The sequence below is a fragment of the Anser cygnoides genome, chromosome 21 (assembly GCF_040182565.1).
Source record: "Anser cygnoides isolate HZ-2024a breed goose chromosome 21, Taihu_goose_T2T_genome, whole genome shotgun sequence".
NCBI classification, from domain to species: Eukaryota; Metazoa; Chordata; class Aves; order Anseriformes; family Anatidae; genus Anser; species Anser cygnoides.
Window position 1 is genome coordinate 7,622,174 of NC_089893.1, and position 18,625 is coordinate 7,640,798.

The 18,625-nt window shown below is 58.7% G+C and overlaps 1 protein-coding gene across 1 annotated transcript; it reads left to right on the forward strand.

The window, feature by feature from the left end:
* Positions 1–210: 210 nt before the first annotated feature.
* On the forward strand, positions 211–17,579 carry ADAMTS8 (ADAM metallopeptidase with thrombospondin type 1 motif 8). Its single transcript, XM_066981159.1, has 9 exons — positions 211–991; positions 8,547–8,786; positions 8,973–9,105; positions 9,541–9,708; positions 9,887–10,185; positions 10,672–10,855; positions 11,135–11,307; positions 11,418–11,593; positions 13,540–17,579. Exons 1-9 carry the CDS (start codon positions 344–346, stop codon positions 14,270–14,272), a joined length of 2,754 nt encoding a protein of 917 aa, XP_066837260.1. The 5' UTR covers positions 211–343; the 3' UTR covers positions 14,273–17,579.
* Positions 17,580–18,625: the final 1,046 nt, after the last annotated feature.

Here is an 18,625-nt window from a genome sequence, read left to right on the forward strand (position 1 = left end):
GGGGTTAACGCCGGGAGAGTAACAGGCTGGAGTTGACACTTGGAGGCAGGCGGGGCTCCCGGCGCCTGATTGGCCTCAAACCCCATCCAAAAGTGCTTTTTTTTTTTTTTTTTTTTTCTCTGCTTCTTCTTCTTCTTTTTTTTTTTTTTTTTTTTTCTCTTTCACTTCTCCTCCTCCCCCAGCCTCTGGCTGGCAGGGGAGGGGAGCGGGGAACAGCGAGAGATCAAAAATAAACCTCTTATGTCAAAGCCGGGGGGAGAAAAGTATAAATACAGCGGGCTCCGCAGCCGGCGCGGAGCAGCCGTCGCGGGGCCGGGCAGCGGGAGCCCGGCGGGGCCGGGCCATGGGGCGGCGGGCGCTGCTGGCCGGCCGGGCCCCGCTCCACCTGCTGCTGCTGTGCCACGCCTGGGCGCTGCCTCCGCCGCCCCGCGAGGCTCAGCCTCCGCCGGCCCGGGAGGCTCAGCCGGTGCTGCCCGCCCGCCTGCCCGCCCCGTCGGGGCAGCTGGCGCTGCGGCTGGCCGCCTTCGGGCGCGCCGTCGTGCTTCGCCTCCGGCCCGACGCCTCCTTCCTCGCCCCTCGCCTCCGCCTGCAGCGTTTGGGAGGAGGCCGGAGGCCGCCGGGCCGGGCCTCGCCCCGCCGGGGCTGCTTCTACGCGGGCACCGTCGAGGGGCGCCCCGATGCCCCCGCCGCGCTCAGCCGCTGCGGGCCGCCCGCCGGGCTCCGCGCCGCCTTCCTGCTCGACGGGGCGGCCTACGAGCTGCTGCCGCTCGGGACGCCCGCTCCCGGCCCTCCCTGGCGCCGCTTGCACCGCCTCCAGCGCCGCGCCGCCCCGACGGCCGCCCCGACGGCGGCCCGGCCCCGGCCCCCGGCAGCCGCCGGCCCCGCGGAGCCGCTCCGGAGGCCCCGGCGCTTCGTCTCCGAGGCGCGCTACGTGGAGACGCTGCTGGTGGCCGACGCCTCCATGGTGCGCTTCTACGGGGAGGACGTGGAGGTAAGGGCCGGAGCTGGCCCCCATCCCCGTCCCCATCCCCGTCCCCATCCCCGTCCCCCCCCTGCTGCCTCTGTCCCTTCCTTTCCCCCTCCCCGCCACTTCTCCGTCCCTCCTGCCCCCATCCCTCTGTGTCCCCCCCCCTCGCTCCCCGGTGTCCCCACCCGTGCCGTGTCCCGCTCCCACCCGGCCCCCCGTAGCCCCTAAGGCACGGAGGAGCGCCCAGCAAGGGGGGGAGCCCGTGTTCCCCCCACCCAGTGCTGCACCCCGGGGTCCTCGGGGGGCCCGGAGCCAGCAAGGGGTGGCCCCTTCCCACCCCGGAGCCTGGTGGGGCAGGGACAGGCAGGGACAGCCGGCGGTGGGCTGGGGACCTGCGCTCTGTCCCCACTCTTGCTTACCATGTAGGAGCCAAAAGTCCCTGGGCAAAGGCTGCAGGGGGCTCAGTTGGTGTTGGGGACCCTTTCCAGAGCCGGCACCCACCCCATATACCTGCCTAGGCTGCGTACTGCAGTGTCCCTTGTGTCCGGTGTCCCCATCCCTCTCTGCAGGGACAGAGCCGTGCTGCAAAAGGTCCAGGCAGCAAACGGCACAGTAACAGCCCCGCTCCCGAGCCACCTGTTAGCAGCCCAGCAGATGCACTGCGCTGCCCTTTCCCCACGCCGCCGCTGCCAGAAGCATTCCCTGCGTGGACGCGCTGCCCCCGGCCAGGCACCGCGGAGACCCCCCGCAGCGGGACGGGGTGGGGACGTGACCCCCTGGTGCCGGGGAGCTCGAGCCCGGGAAACGCCAGAGCAACTGCAAATGTGATAAGGACAGGGCTGATCCCTCGGGTCTGCTGCGCACTTCTCATCGCAGAGGGGCTCTCGGCAGCACCAGTCGCTGATTTCGGGGACCTCCTCCCAGTGCCTCAGTTTCCCCAGCTCTTGCATGGGGGAATCTCCCCAGCATTGTCCTGTGCCGTGCCCCGCTTCCCTGCACGTGCTGCCCTGCTCCCGGCAGGGAAGGCTTGTTTGGGTCCCCGCGTCCAAATCCAGGCTGGCACGGTCTGAAATCCCCGGGGCTTTGCAAGTGACAGGCGTGCACCGAAAGTGCTCGTCCTCTGCTGTGGCTGGCGGGGTACAGGGCTGGTGGAGGAGCCCTTGGAGCTTGGTAGGGGTGCCTGAAACCTGTGTGGCTTTGCCACTTCTGCCCACTTTGTCCTTTTTTCTGTCAGCTTTGTCCAGCTTCTCCACTCCTAATAAAGCAGTGTTTTAATTCCAGCCCTGCTCGGGCAGTGCCTGACCTTGAGAAATGCTGAGCCCCGGTGCTCCAGCTGATTTCAGCTGTTGTTCCGGGTGTTCAGCATCACTCAGGCTTTGCCCTTTGCTTGCTTTTGCTCGCGTAGCCCCGAGCAGGGCTGGCAGGAGCTCCAGAGGGCTCAGTCTCCAGATAGCAGGGGATCGAGGAGCAATGGATGCAGCACTTGGAGACAGCCCCCCAGAGCTTTCAGCAGGCAGAACCGTTTTGCAGTGGAGCAACCCAAACCTTTAAGCAACAGGCAAATAAATGGTAGTGCAAATGACTCTTCCAGTAGTGTGAAAGCGGTCCCAGATTCCCCCAAAGGACAGGAAAAATAGCATTTTGCATCTTCCTTCTGCAGCCACGTGGGCACAGGAAGATTTTAAAGCAGCACCCAGTGGCCTGCAACCTGCTGCAGCTGCTCTGATAGATTTTGGGGTGGGAATCCTGATAATGCCCAGCTTGAGATGATAGAGAAAAAAATAACACCCCTGTGGGTCACATCAGTGCCGTGGCAGCTCTTGAAGGTCTTGAAGCCACAAGGCTGCTGAGCTGCAAGGGGCTGAAATGCTGGAACTGTGCCCTGGCTTTGCTGGGAGAGCCCTGGAGCATGAGCGATGCTGCAGGGCAGATGCATGGCAGCTCCCCCCTTAATTACCTTAATAATTAGTTTCCAGTCTGCTCGGCTCCTATTTTACTGTCTCCTCTTTGTCCCGAAGAGGAGTGTCTTTGCAGCATCTCTCAGGGTGTTTCCTGGTGGAAAGGAAGCTTTTAGAGATCTCGCTTAGGATGAACAGGGCAGTAACGTTTAAGTACTTGGGAGAAAACTTCAGCCAGCTCTTGTGGCAGCTTCTGCACTTAGAACATTTTCCCCTCCAAGCGTAGCAGTAAAAAGCAGCCAACAAACACCTGCTCTATTTCTGTCTTTTGATCTCAGCAACACAAATACAGGGAGAAACTCCCAACTCGGGGACCAAATAGCCTGCTTGCTTCTCCCTAAGGACCTAGGTTTTGGGAGCCAAAAAAGTGATGGCTCCCTTGTGCCAGTGAGCTCTCACAAGGAGATGCCCAGGCAGCTGCAACATTGAGTCAGAAGAAGCCATATTTACATAGTGACTTTTATTCCCGTAACCACACTTTAATTACTAAATATTTATTGAAGGCCACAAGCATTGTTTGTATTTCCAGTTACTTTCTTGCATAAGCTGCAAGAGATCAAGCAGAAGATAGTCACCATGAGATGCATTCAAGCATTGCAAATTATAATCAATGTCATGCTGTTATTAGGGAAATGCTATTAGTGATTTATTTTTAATCAATCTGTGCCATGGATTGAGCCATTATAATTCAGCTGTTAACCCAATTTAGATAACAAGAGCTTAATTCTGCTTCCATCAATGCTCATGTAAACCGGGAGGAAATTATGAAGTGAGAGCAAAACCAGGCCTGGGATTTAGGGATTTAATCCTTCTTCTGGGTTGATGACTGCAGGAGATGGAGGGTTTGGGGGGGCATCAGCAGCAGGGCAGTGCTGGGCTCTACACCTGTGAGCACCCAGCAGGTCGTGGAGGACTTTATGGGATGTGAGCGGTGGTGAACAGAAAGTGCTCCCCTATATAGAGAAGGGCGCGAGGCCCCAGGATGGATGCAGAAATTATTCTTCGTGTTTTTCCTGCAGAGAACCCAAGATGATTTTTGAAGGGGGGGAAGACTATGTATCCCTAGCAGAACTAAGTGGGGTTCTTGATTACGGAAAAATGAGGCAGGAGATGGTGCAGGGCTTAATTCCTCTGATGTGCTGGAGGCTGCGCCCCATGCAGGCTGCGCTTGGAGCAGTGCTCAGCCATGCCCAGGGTCTGTCTGCGACCCTGAAAGCAGCAGGCAGCCACAGAAACTGGCCGCAACGTCCCCAGCCAGTTGGCAGCAGAAGGAGATCTCTGCCGTGGGATTTCTGTCCCCAAGAGACCAGGGGTGAGGCGCATTTCTAAGCCTTCCTCGGCAAATGGGATGGCTGCTGCCCGCTTTTCTTTCCCTCTTCGTTGATGCAAGGAGCCTGTATCCCGTGCCTCCAAGAGCTGGCACGTGAAGGCAGTGACCAAGGGCCACAGCAAAATGAGGTTGGGCCGATTAAGCCGGGATTCCTCTCCTGACTTTTGTGGTTTTTCCCAGGCAGATTTATGAGGTTTTAGGAGTGCTGTTGCAATTCCTCCCCTCTAAGACCAGCCGGGTGCTGGAGTGTGTGGCCCTGTGCATGGCATGGGGCACTGCTGACCTGCACCCAGGCACTGCCAGGGTCCTGCTGCCACCTCTGATGCTCAGGCCAGCTGTCAGAGTGACCTGGAGGTAAAGCCAAAGCCACCCCAAGCCTCAGTTTCCCTTGTGTCCGGCTCTTAGGCTTGGTTAAGATACTTTGCAGCTTGAGCCTTGGAGCTCACTTAATCCCTTGACAAAAGGAGCCAACCCCTCCTGAGCCGATCCCAAGGGATGGGATTAACAGGGATTTTTGCAAAGCAAAAGGGAACCTGCACCGATCCTGCCCTCCACCAGCACCGCCTGCGTTTCCCCAGACCTAGGTGCAAGGGGACGGAGGAGCCCCGGCGCGCGGCTGCGCGGGGCAGGAGGGGCGTGCACCCCCCGAGCATCCCCTTGGCAGATGTGCTGCTCTTCTCCTCTTGCCTTCCTCCTCGTAATGTTAAACAGCTGCCGAGCCTCAGCCCTGCCGCTGAGTGCTGATTAAAAAGGGCTTCGGTATGAAAGGCATAGCACGAGGGGAGTCCTGTTCGGGCCGCCCCCTGCAGCCCCTCGGGGACGCAGTTCGCTCTCCGCTGGCCCATGCAGCAGTGCTGCCGTGCCTCCGTATCCCTGGCCTGGCAAGGGGCAGCTGCTTCTCTCGTGGGACAGCCCCAAATATCCGGCAAGGAGGGAAAAGAGGGGTGGGAGAGGAGGAAAATCAAGGGAAAGGGATGGGGCAGCCAGGCACGGGTGAGGTGTGGCTGTCCCCCTTGCCCCCAGCTTGTCCCCCTGTTTCCCTTGGCTGCCACCACTGATTTTACAGGGCACCCAGGCAGATGTTGTGGGAGGCAGGCTGAAATGTGTTTTCACCAGTTGTTTTCAAAAGCTGGGCAGCCCTCACATCTGACCCTGTGTTTTCTTCCTTCCATCTGTCCGCTCTCCAGAAATCTCAGCGCTTTTCTTCTCTCCCCCTACAGAAATGCTGGCTTCTAGGGCGAAGGGAGGGGAGGGGAAAAAAAAAAAAAAAAGCAACCTTATGAACAAACAAACAAACCTACAGCCCTAGAGCAGGCCAAGCACAGCAGTTAGGCTCCGCGGGTGTTTTTCCCCAGTGCAAGCTGGGGAGCGTGTCGGGGGGAGGCGAGCCGTGCCGGGGGCTGCACCCTGCCATCCTCCTGCACTGGGTGGGACCACGGCATTAGATCATCATGTGCATACCACAGCAATAGTGTCGGTCTAAGCATGGTTTATCCTCCCCCCAGGTCCCCCCTCCCCCCCAAAAAAAAAAATTATAGTAATTTTACAAAACAGTTTGGGGATCTCTGCAGCCTTCAGCTTCCAAGTGCTTCCTTTGAAGATGAACGTAAGTAGAGATTTTGCAAGAGCCTGTATCAGAAAGCGCAATCCTTCGGCATTGGCAAGTTGCAAGCAATCACTCCAGTTCTCTGTGCTCCAACTTATTTATTTTTTTCATTGCTGAGCCTCTTCGCCGCACGTACAGCTTGCCGCTGGCAGTCCCGTGACCTGTAACCACGTCAGGCAGCTGCCTGGGTAAGGGCTGCGTTGTCTCCCCCAGGATCGAGTCCCCCGCGGGTCTAGATAAATAGTTTTCTCCTTGCGAAGTGGCTGCCGTGCAGTTTGCCCGAGCAGGGTTCTTCCTCCTCCCCAGGCACAGCAGCAATGCCGGTGGCGCACATGCATGGCTCGCTCGGGGCTTGGGTAGGAAAGGGCAATGTCAGGGCTGGGGTAGGAAATGGCAGTGCTGCGGCAGGAGGAGTAACAGAGCTGTGGCACGGGCACTTCGGGGGGAAAAAGGGTTGAATTTGGTCTTCTTGGGAGCAAAACGAGCCAGGCTGTAGAGACCCTTGTGCCACCTCTGCAGGGCAGGTGGAGCAGAGAAGGGATGCTCCCGCGATCCGTGGGGGCTGGCACCTCGAGGGGCTGGTTTTCCGGCCGTATTTACCAGCTGGACAGAAATCCTGCCAAGATCTCCGAGGGCGCAGGTTGGAAATCACAGCGGCACCTTGCAAGGAGACAGAAATCAGCCCACGAGCCCGAACGTTACCTCCTAGGTGGCTCATCCAGCCTCTTTGCAAAGGCACGGGGAGGATGCGAGGAGCGGGATTCGGCTCATCTGTAGTCGGTCGTTGGCCAAAAGAGCAAAGTCGGCCTCTCCTGAGCCCTGGGGACCCCGTAGCTCATTTTTAGCGCCAACTCCGAGCCCTTGGCCAAAGCAAGGAGGGATGCAGGTGGGCTGCTGCTCTCCCCGGAGCAGTTGGGGTCCTGCATTGGGCCACCCGAAACCCAGTGAGCTCCTGCACGGTCCAAGGACGGGTATAAATAGACACCAGATGGTGGAACAAGTGAATTTGACCTTTTAATCCGTGCTAAATAGCCGTTTGTTTGGTTCACTTTACATCTTTCCAGCTCTTTCTGGCGCTTTGCAGATGGAGGGCAGGCAGACGGATGTTTTCCAAGCCCCCGCGTTCCCGCTACTGAAATAGTTTCTTGGCTGGGCATAGCCCCACAGTCACATCCTAGGGCTCTGAGAGCTCCCAGGTGAAAAAATACAGACTGGTGAGACACCTGGAAGGGGATGGACAGGGACAGGGCAGGATTTGCTCCAAGGTGCTGGATGATCCCGTGATTTTTAACGCCTCTTATAGTGCTTGAGCAGGAATGATGGCATTAAGGTTAGCTTCTGTGTCCCAGGCACGTTTTGTGGTGCACGTATTGACCTTAAGACTATTGTAGAGAGGAAAACCTCCCCGCAGTGCAGTTGGGAAGAAGTTGCCCCTTTTTCTCGCATCGTCCCCTCAATGGCTGGCGATGCCGCGTGGTTTTACACGAGCACTCTGGATGCAGAGGAAATGGGAGGCTGTGGACCTGCAGAGCATCCTTCTAGGTCCTCCCAGGGGTAATTTTAGGAAGGCTTTGTGCTATTTTTAGGTAGGTTCCCAATGGACTTCCCCATGGGATAGACAGTTCCCCCGTCCCCTGGAGCAAGTGGCTGCGCTCGCAGGGACCTCGTCCGCGTTTCTGGCCTCGGCGGTGACTTCTCCGCGACATTCGCTGCGTGTTTTGGCCCGGGACATGAGACACACACGGGGGGCTCCCGCCGGCTCCGTGGGCTGGCGGTGCCGCGGCGGGGCGACCCGTCTGGGGCCGGGAGAAGCCACTTTCTCTTTCCCAACACTCGCGTGTTGTGTAATAGCCGCATTTTTTTCCCCTGACTCCGGGTCTGTGAACGGGTGCCAAGCAGAAGAGGAATGTCGATGCTCCGATAAGATGTTTACATCAGCCTAAACGTTGCTGGCGCACTTGACATATGAAGTAACCGCCGGCTGTCCCAGCCGCCGAGCAGAGGATGCTGCTGGGAGAAGCCCCGGGGTGGGAGCGAGCCCCATTCACGAGCAGGGACCGCGGTGGGAAGGAGCCGCACGCGGCTCGGACGCGTGGGCCGAGGCCAGAGAACACGTTCAAGGAGTAACAGTGCCGAGTGTCGTGGGCAGAAAGCGTGGCTTGTGGCTGGGGACATCGGGTTCGGGCCCTGCCGACCGGCACGGGCAGGAATTTTGCAGCAGCAGGAGGGAAATTTGCAGCAGCGGCGGCTGTGCACGCACGGCGGCCCCTGCCCCGGGGAGACGAGGGCAGGGTTAATGCCCTGGGAATATGCAGGAGCACTGGTGAGGACACGTGAGGCTTTCCCACAGGGTCCCTGGGTGCAAAGGGTTCACGGCATGTGACAGGCGGAGGCTGGAGAAGGGGACAAGGCAATGACCACGGGGTGGAATCGTCCTGCCCGTAACCTGCCGCGTCCTTCCCGCTGGCACAAGGTGCACAGCACCGTGTGCCAGGAAGGCAGCACCTCGTCCACCAGCCCAGGTGGTTGCATGGCTCCGTGGGGACGTGGTAGGCTTCATAAACGGGTCTGATTTCTCATTGCCTAGCAAAACTGAGAGTCGCCCCGAGCAGATGCGAGGTACACCACGCACCCCCGCGGATGAGGTGTCACCAAGGCTTTTCCCATCCCTCTCCCTCCCTGCAGAACCACGTCCTGACCCTGATGTCCATGGCAGCCCGCATCTACAAGCACCCCAGCCTGAAGAACGCCATCAACCTGGTGGTGGTGAAGGTGCTGGTGGTGGACGACGAGGCGGCGGGGCCGGAGGTGTCCGACAACGGCGGCCTCACCCTGCGCAACTTCTGCAGCTGGCAGCAGCAGTTCAATCCCCTGAGCGACCGGCACCCCGAGCACTACGACACCGCCATCCTGCTCACCAGACAGGTCCGCAGGGACCCCTGGCACGGGCTGGGGGGGGAGATGAGGCATCGAGGTGGCCCTGGAGGGAGAGGAGAGCACGGGATGGAGCTCCCGGTGGGGATGAGCCGAGCAGATCGTGGGTTGGTGCTTTCTGGGCACCAAGTTTTGGGTTTCCCCGTCCTCACCACTCTTGGTGCTGCCTTCTGACAGGATTTCTGCGGGCACCAGAGCTGCGACACGCTGGGGGTGGCGGATATCGGCACCATGTGCGACCGCAACAAAAGCTGCTCGGTGATCGAGGACGAGGGCCTGCAGGCAGCCTACACCCTGGCTCATGAACTGGGTAATGCACAGCCTCTGGTGTTTTTCCTGTTTTGTTTTTTTTTTGTGTGTGTTTTATATTGTTTTCAGCCCAGCACTGGCATCTCCACTCTGGGTACCAGCTGCAAAGCCTGTCGTGGCACCGGGGGGGCTTCAGGCACCAGCACGGGCTGGTTTATGTGAGCAAACATATTTACAAGTGCCAGAGCTGGTAGAAATGGGTGCCTTATTCTGGTGTAACTAAGCTGTGACGAGCTACGGCATGGGACCAGGAGCTTCTCACCCTTGTTTTGCTCCTGGAGATCTGCTAATTTGGGTTGTTTTCCCCAACATCTCATGCATCATTGCGTTACAGCAAGCAAGCATTTTGTTTATCGCTTTGGATTTACGGAAGCAAATAGCATTTGCAGCCGTAGGAAACGGCAGGTGACTCACAGAGGTGCTCCCTGCTCCCCAGGCCACGTGCTCAGCATGCCCCACGACGACTCCAAGACCTGCGAGCGGCTCTTCGGGCCCCTCGGCAAGCACCACATGATGGCCCCGCTTTTTGTCCACCTGAACAAGAGCCAGCCGTGGTCGCCCTGCAGCGCCATGTACCTCACCGAGTTCCTGGACGGCGGGCACGGTAAGGCTCGGCAGCGGTTTCCTCGGTTGCTCGGGCTCCTTGCAAGCCCTGGAGGGGTTCGTGGGGTGGAGGGCGCTCAGTCAGACCGCAGGCTGAAGCTCTGGTCACCTTCTCGGTGCCACCCGTGGTGTCAGGATGCATCTCCAGCCTAACTCTTGCACCTCCTTGCCGCTTCCAGGCGACTGCCTGCTCGATGCCCCGGCCAAAGCCCTCTCCCTGCCCGCCGAGCTGCCCGGCCGAGGGGCCCTCTACAGCCTGGACCAGCAGTGCCAGCAGATCTTCGGCAAGGACTTCCAGCACTGCCCCAACACCACGGAGGAGGACATCTGCGCCCAGCTGTGGTGCAGGATGGGCACCGGGGAGCCGCTGTGCCACACCAAGAACGGCAGCCTGCCCTGGGCCGACGGCACCCCCTGCAAGGGCGGCGGGCTCTGCTGGGATGGTGCCTGCCTGCCCCAGGACGCGCTCCAGCCCCAGGTACCGGCACAGCTCGGGGGGACGTGGGGCTGCCGGGCTGGGACGTGGATTTCTGGGGTTCCCAAATCCCCATCCCACAGTCTCTGGGATCATATTGGGGTTTGCTGGGTTTATATTCTGGATATCTCCTCCGACAGCACTGTGCTTTTTGCTAATTTGTGTTAGAAGCGCACTGCTGCGCGTTCACCAGGCTGGTCCTAACCAGAGCGAGCAGCCAGCAGCTCTGCAATTAACTCTGATTAAACTGATGTATTTATTTTTTTTTTTTCCGGGGGGTATTAGCAGCGATTTCTGAGCCAGCCAACAAAGCGCAAACTTCCAGCACGCGAACTCGTGGAAGCCGGCAGCAACTTCACGCAAAGCATGTGCTTAAGTGCTTTGCTGGACCAGGGCCCCGCTTAGCGGCACGGGGAGAGGAGCTGGGGGCGGACGAGGGGAATTTTTGTGCCTCTTCCGCCCCTCTCAGCCCCCTGTGGCCTCTTGCAGCCGGCGGTGGATGGCGACTGGGGCCCGTGGAGCCCCTGGGGCGCCTGCTCGCGGACGTGCGGCGGCGGCGTGCAGTTCTCCCACCGCCACTGCGACCGGCCCCGGCCCCAGCACGGCGGCAGGTACTGCGAGGGGCAGCGCACCCGCTACCAGTCGTGTCACACCGACGAGTGCCCGCAGGATGGTAAGCCACCCATCTGCTCACCCACTCCCCTCTCTCTGTTTCTCCAGCATCCTGTGATTGCTCTGCAGTCCGTCGGAGGCGGTTTTGGGCAAAAGCCGTCTGCGGGGGCTGCGATCCCTCCGGTCGGGTGGGAGGCACTCAGCGTCCCTCCTCCGTGTGCTCCCCGCGTGCTCCCCCCATCCTCGGGTCTCTCCTGTGTCTCCACGATGGCAGAAGAGGATAATGGTTCCTGCCTCCCAGCCCAGGGCTTTGGGGTCACATTTTTGCCTTTCCTTCCAGGCAAGAGCTTTCGGGAGCAGCAGTGTGAGAAGTACAACAGCTACAACTTCACCGACCTGGACGGGAACCGGCTGGAGTGGGTCCCCAAGTACGCCGGGGTGTCCCCCCGGGACCGCTGCAAGCTCTTTTGCCGAGCCAGGGGGAGGAGCGAGTTTAAAGTCTTTGAGGCCAAAGTAAGGTGTCTCGTGATGGCAATTCCTAACGCCTGTCCCTACCCTGAGTCAGAGCAAATCCCTGCAGGCAGCCGTGCCCTGACTGCTCCTCCTCGCCCTCTCCTCCCCAGGTGATCGACGGGACGCTGTGTGGTCCGGAGACCCTCTCCATCTGCGTGCACGGGCAGTGCATCAAGGCCGGCTGCGATCACGTCGTCGGGTCCTCCAAGAAGCTGGACAAATGCGGGGTGTGCGGCGGCAACGGCTCGACTTGCAGGAAAATATCCGGCTCGCTCAACAGATCCAAGTAAGGCTCAGGGGAGAGCGGGTCCGCAGAGAGGGGCTGGGGGAGAAGAGCAGCGCCAGGCCGTCGGAAGGGAGCAGAGACGCGTTTGTTCCTCTCCAGGCTGCGATCGGAAAAGCTGCTCTCGCTCCGCAGAGCTCCTGACCCGGCAACATCTGGCCGGGGAGCTTTGCTCGCTCCGTCCCTCGCAGCCAGCCCCGGAGCGCTGGGCAGATGTTCACAAAAGCCCAGCGTCTGCGTAAGCGCTTCCTACGCTCGCCACAGAGGAAACGAGACCAGGCCCGGGCTTATCAAAGAGCAGAGGCAGCGTTTCCACGGCCGGGCTCCTGCCTGGCTCCCCTGCCCCTACCCCTGGTCCCCACCGCTGGTTCTGGGGTGTCTCTGCATGGAGCAGGGGGTGCTGTGCAGGACCTGGCTTACGGTGCTGGCTCTGGAAGCTGCCGTGGTGCAGAGGGGTAAATTGGATATTTGGGGCTTTGCGTGTTTTGCTCTCAAGCAGCAAAACCAGAGAGGGCCTGCTTCTGCTTCTCACTGCTGGGAAACAGCGTGATGTTTAGGAAATCCTTCCATTCTGTTGCTGGACCGGGAATATTGGGAATCCTCCAAAGCTATGTAAAGACGTTTTGCTTTCTGCACCCGAAGCATTGCGCCCAGCTGTGGGCTGCGTCTGTGGACTCAAGGAGCCACCGGGGTTTGCAGCCCTGCAGACGCGGGCTGAGCTCATCCCCAGACTCCAGGGCTTCGCTGCCTTTACTCTGCGGCAGTCTTCTGCAGGGGGAGTTTTATCTCCGAAAACCATAGCTGGTGCTGACACCCCATACGGGAATAAAGCCGTCGCATTGAGGAGTTTATGATAGGAATCCCTCCGCAGTGCAGGGAGCCTGCTTGAGGCACATTTTGAGGGCTGATTCAGGATATAAATAGCTCAGCTTCTCCCTGGCTTGGGGTGAGGTTTGGTCCCAGGACGTGGGCTTTGAGGCAGCTGCTTCCCTCGCCCAAGATGCTTTGTCAGGAGCCGGAGTTCATGTGTCCCACGGAGGCTTTGCTGAACAGATAGCAACAAAAGCCCAGCACATCCCATTCCATGTGGCGAGGTGACTCACGCAGTCAAATTAGATTTCCTAAATGGTTTCCTTCCAGGGAGCCAGATGAATGGAGCTTCCATTCTCCTATGAATTGTTTGTGGTTGACTAAGGAGAGATTAGCGTGGTAGCTACGGCCAAGAAGAGATCCCGTTAAGATCAGGGTTATGGAGGCCAGGGCGACTGAGAGCAGGGTTTGACCCGGAGGCTTTGCTCCAAAATACTCCGACGGTAATTACCGACCGCAGCATCAACCTGGGGAATGCACACGAGACCCCTGCTGGCCCCGTGGCACGGGGCGGCACTTTTGGCACGGCTGCCAGTCGGCATTACAGCACTGCAGGCGCTGGCACGGGTATTTTTTGCTGCCCCGGTTCTTGCTGCCTTCTAGGAAAGCCTTTCCAGTTCACGCCAAGCCATCCGCAGCCTGCGATGGCTGTGCTGGTAACTGTTTGGCTCCTGATCTGTTTTTGGCAGCGAGGTCTGGCCCCCGGACCCACCCTGTGATGCGCCCGCCTCTCCCCTGCCCCACTGCGCCTTCAGCAGCGACAAAGTCTCCGGGCACATCTGGGCTTTTGGTGCCAAATGCTGCGGCCGTTTCAGACGAAAGGGAGTGCGGGCAGCATGAAAGTAACCGGAATTTCCTCCCGAGGATGATCACTGTGATAATTCCTTTGATCGCGTTGCTCATTTTTGCATGTAATTTAGGGATTTCTTCCAGCCTGGCGCACATCTGGCACAGCCGCAGCACCCTGGGATACTGAGAGACGGCTTCAGAGCCGTGATCCCTCTTGGAAAATGTTATCCCCTGCACGGGCCTCCTCTCAACAGGCCCAGAAAATAACCGTGTCGCTTTGCCCCACGCAGGTACGGCTACAACGACATCGTCACCATCCCCGCCGGGGCCACCAACATCGACATCAAGCAGCGCAGCCACCGCGGGGTCCGTCACGACGGGAATTACCTGGCCCTGAGGACCCTGGAGGGCAAGTACCTGCTGAACGGCGACTTCGCCATCTCAGCCATGGAGCAGGACATCCTCGTTAAGGGGACCATCCTGAAGTACAGCGGCTCCATGACGACCTTGGAGAGGCTGCAGAGCTTCCGGCAGCTCCCCGAGCCGCTGACCGTCCAGCTGCTGACCATCGCCAGCGAGGTCTTCCCACCCAAGGTCAAGTACACCTTCTTCATCCCCAAGGACGTCCCCTTCAGCAAGCAGAAGGGCAAAGAGAAGAAGTCGGCCAACGTCATCCGCCCGATGCTCACCTCCCAGTGGGTCCTGGGCGACTGGTCCGAGTGCTCCAAGACCTGTGGCTCGGGCTGGCAGAGGCGGACGGTGGACTGCCGGGACGTTGAGGGCCAACCTTCCTCCACCTGCGACCGAGCCCTCAAGCCCGAGGACATCAAGCCCTGCGGCGACGTCCCCTGCCCGCTCTGGCGCCTGGGCCCCTGGTCCCCCTGCTCCCAGACGTGCGGCGAGGGCGTGCGGACGCGCAACGCCTCCTGCATCCACTACACCGGCACCATCATCGCCCCGGAGAAATGCAGCTCCCCGGGGCCGCCGCCGGCCACCGCCGCCTGCCTGCTGCGGCAGTGCTGAGTGGGGACGGGACGGGACGGGGCGATGCTCCTGACCCCCGGGGATGGGGACGCAGATGCCCTCAAGGACGATAGCCGCTGGTACCCCCGTAGTTCATCCCCCCCCATCAGCATCTACCTCAGAGGGGGGAATAACGGCAGCAAAAAGGGGAGGAATCGCTTCTTTTTTCCTTTCTGGCTGGCTGGGGCTGCGGGCCGAGGAGGGCTGGGGTGGGTGGTGCTGGTCTAGGATGTGATAAATTCAGGGTTTCTTTCCAAAAGCGCCGCTGCGCAGGTCGGGTCGGGTCGCTGTCCCCGCCATGCAGCAGTGTGGGTGTCTGAGCACAAGGAGCGTTTTATCAGCTGTGGTTTCAGCTGGAGATAACTCCCTCGTTTGGCTGGAAGAGGGAATGAGCTGAGGGCTGGGCTAATCAGTTGTGGCAGCTTCTGCTGGATTTATCATCCAGGCGGTGACAAACCTCTGCCTCCAAACATCCCCCAGCACCCGCCGTTGTTCCCTGAGCCGCAGCCCCACCAGGAATTCTTGTCTCCACGCCTCCATTTCCCCAGCTCTAAAACCAAGGCTTAATTACACCCGATCCCACTTGCAGGGTTGCCACAAGGATTAATTAAAGCTTCTGCAGTGCTCTGGCTGTGAAACGCCTATTGCTGTGCCCCATTCCCCTCTGGAAGGGCCACTTGGCTGTGCCACCATCCCCTCTCTTGTCTTCCTTGGCTCTGTGCGCTGCATGCTCACTTTATCAGCTGCGCTTTTAGTTGCAAAGATAATTTGCTCATCTGGCTTGCAGCAGGACCGAGCTGAGGGCATGCGTTAGGTGGGAGGCCGGGCTATGGGATCGTCACGCTTCCTGCCGGATTTATCACCTCCAACACTGCAACCCCCCCCTTCCCAAACATCCCCAGGACCCGCAGGTGCCGAGTGAGACCCAGCCTCTCCCACCCCACCGCAGCGACCGGTGCCACCGCTCAACCCTGATTTCCCGAGCCTGGGGCGCGTGAGGATGCTCAGATCCAGCGTTTGGCTCCAGCCCCGCTTAATTTGGGACTGGAAGGTCTAAAACGGAGCCTCGCAGGGCTGGAGCTCCTCCTGCCCAGCAGGGACCGGCTGGGCCCCCTCTCCCAGCCCGGACGCTGTCTGGCCGCGGCGCAGATGCTGCTCACTCGCTGAACTTTCCCCTTTTGAAGCAGTCGCCTCTCGCTGGACATGTGTTGGCAGCAGCCGCTGCCTTGGGAGCTGGGCTGGAATCCGCAAATGTTTTGTCATGGACATCGTGCCGTGAGTGGATGTCTCAGCGTCCAGAGGCTCCTCTCTGTGTGCCCCTTGCCGCTTCCCTGCGGATGGCCAGGCATGCGTCTCCCCCCTTGAATTCCCAGGGGGAATGGCCCCTCCTGTCTGCCTTTCTCCCATGGCAGAGGGGAGTGGGAGAAAAGGGCTGGAAACCCCAACCTGGATTGAGGAGAGCAGCACGTCCCCGCAGCAAAAACACCCGGCTTCGCTCCTGCTGGCTGGCAGCAGCAGGAGGACTTGGATTCGCTACATCTGTCTTTCCCCCTCTGCAAAACGAAGCGGCCTCGTGGAGCTGCTTTTTGTCCAGGAGCTGCTCTGAGCACGGGAAACACTGCTGCAAAACGAGAGGGCGCTTCTGCAAGAAGGGCTGGGGGGCGATCAGATGTTTTCACCAGCTTGCAGGTGACAGAATGGCAGGTCCACCTTGCGAACCGTGCCTTTGGGAGAAATTCTTTTTGCCCCCTTTCCAAGCAGACAGCCTGCCTTGTCTGCGAGGAGGCTCCGGCGTGGAGATGTGACGCTGTGCTGAAGCTCTGCGGTAGCAGGGAGAGGGCTGAGGATTTTGCAGTCGACGTGGACCTCTGGGTTTGGAGCAGGGGGTTCATCTCTGAGCTGGCGTGAAACCCTTCCTGGTGCTGTGCCCACCGTGCAGGATGGGACCAGGGGCTGAGCCACTGGCCAGAAGCCCGTCCCCTAACCTAGGTTCGGAAAGCGGGGACGTTCACCCCTTCGGTGGCTGACCCCTCTCAAAGCCAAGGGGCGTATAACCAGGGAGCAGAGGGCTGAGGGTTTTGGCTTGGCTCTTTTTTAGAAAAGAAAAAAACAAAGGCCAGCTGCGGAGTTTGGATGCAGAGCTGCTTGGGCTGCAGTTCAGACCTACCTTCGGGCAATGTTCTCTGTCTGCTAATTAATCTCCAGGAATTTAAGGCCTCTCGCTCTAACAAATAGCTGGATGCTAAAGTCATGTAGCCTTGCTGGGTTATTTTCTTTTCCCCTTTGCATCTGAGAGGGTTTCAGCTCAAAGGCGAGCATGTGTTTCCTCTCCAGCGTTGTAACCAGCATCCATTTAGGATGGGTCAGAAATTTCAGCCTGAGACGGTGCCAAGGAAAACGTCCGTATTTATCAGCCCCACACAGGAGTCTTGCACGCCAAGGGCCTCTTCCAGTTTCTCATATTAGCTGTGCAGCCTCTTAGCCAGAGCTTCCCCTATGCAAAAAAACCCTCCCTGCTGCAGGCAAATCCCGCACTGTGCCCGTTTTCCCCTGGCACCTCCCCGGGATGTCAAAGGAGCAACCGCAGGAGCGCGGCTGAAGGTGCACATCTGTGCAAGGGCAGGAGGCTCCTTGCAGAAAATGCACCTGGTTTTGATCAAAACGCACCCAGTTTTGATCTTTTTTTGCTTTTCCAGCCAGGATGCTGATAGGGCCCTGCCTGGGGCTGGGGTGCGGGGTCTGGGTGAGGTGTGGGGTCTGGCACGTGCTGTTCCCGTCCTGCCTTCCTGTAGAAACACGTAGCCTTTACGCTGATTAAGTCCAAGAGGTTATATATTAGGATATATATGTGTATATATATGTTTCCCTTCAGTGAAGGATTGTAGCAACGTACTGAGCCTCTCGTGTTAGGTATTTATTATAAATTTTTTGTTTTGTACAGTAGCTGTCTGGAAATGAGAAGAAAAAAGGGGAAAAAAAAAAAAAAAAAAGACTGTCTGTGTTTTATCATGCTGCTCCCACGTCCCCGCTCCGAAACCCGCGGCGGTGCCGGAGAGGGGAGGTCTCGCTCCGCGTGCGGCCCCCGTGTTACACGGCGGGGGGCTCGCTCCCCCGGCGTGCACAAATCAGGGCGAGCTTTGCAAGCGGAACAAATCCGAAAGAAGTGAGCTCGGGACTTCGGTTGCAAGGGGAAAAAAAAAAAATACTGTTTTCTGATTTTATCTTTTTTTCTTTGTTTTTGACTTTGAGAACAAGTCTGTTTGTGACTCTGCCTTTACCTCTTCAATAAAGGATTTCCTGCCAATCACCTTCTTGTATTTTTTTTTTTAACGCTTTTCGCAGGATGTTTTCTGTCTCTGTCCCAAAAGCAATATTTAAATCTCCCTTTCCAGTAGCTTATTCTGTTTTAAATAAACAGTTAATTCAGCTCTAAGATGCTGAACCAAAACATCATGTGACAGAGCTGACAAAACCCAGGGAGCAAGAACGCTTCCCCAGAAGTTTGAATCGTCCTCTGTTTTGCAGCCTGCTATGAGCAGCCACCTCCTCCCTGCGCTTATGTACGCGCAGCCAATTCTGCTGCTTACCGGGAGGAAACACAGCCTCGGGCTAAAACAGGAGGGTTGCTGGCCCCTTCGCTTTTTATATTGCAGTGAGACCTCGGTGCTGTTTCTCCGTGTGCAGCGCCGTCCTCTGAAACGCAGGGCTGCTGAAACCTGGCACGTGGCGGCGCAGACCTTCCAGCTATTTTGCTGGGCTGTGTGGGCAGCGATATCTGGCCCTGGGATGTGTCACTGCAGCCCTGGGCACAGGACGCGTGACACCCTATTTATAACCCTGTGGGACGCTCGCTTCAGGTGCCTTCCCTTGGCCCCCGTACAGCCGGGTCCCGTTTTCCAGCTCCTGCCCCGTCTTGTCCCCCACCTTTTTGTCTTGTTGCCATCGCTGGCTTCGAGTCCAATAATTGGGATTTCCAATGCCAAAGGCTTCGGAATATTAACGGGTAGGAAAAAGCCCCTAATCAATCACAGCCGGGCATCGTTACAATCTGGGTGTTACGAAGTTAAAAAGGAATGGGGGCATCAGAAAATAAAACTTACTGGAGCTTCCCAGTCACCGTGTCCATGACGGCACCCCAAAAAGAGCGGGGACTGGTGGGCAGTAACATGCTTCTGTGGCCTTACTGGGGGGAACGATTAGGGGCAGCCCAGCTGCTGCTGCTCCACCCCAAATCCAGCAGCATTTTGGGCACGGTGCAGCCCCCGCTGGCTTCATCCACGTGGATGCAGGGCACTTCGCTCCGCCACGTCGTGCTGGAGGAGTGTGGCACAGAAGAGCTGTTTGGGCAGCAGG

Coding starts and splice junctions, on each gene's coding strand:
- ADAMTS8 (XM_066981159.1), top strand. CDS start 344: ATGGGGCGGCGGGCGCTGCTGGCCGGCCGGGCCCCGCTCCACCTGCTG. Junction 10,856..11,134: donor CGACGAGTGCCCGCAGGATG/GTAAGCCACCCA, acceptor CTTTCCTTCCAG/GCAAGAGCTTTCGGGAGCAG. Junction 11,308..11,417: donor TTAAAGTCTTTGAGGCCAAA/GTAAGGTGTCTC, acceptor TCTCCTCCCCAG/GTGATCGACGGGACGCTGTG.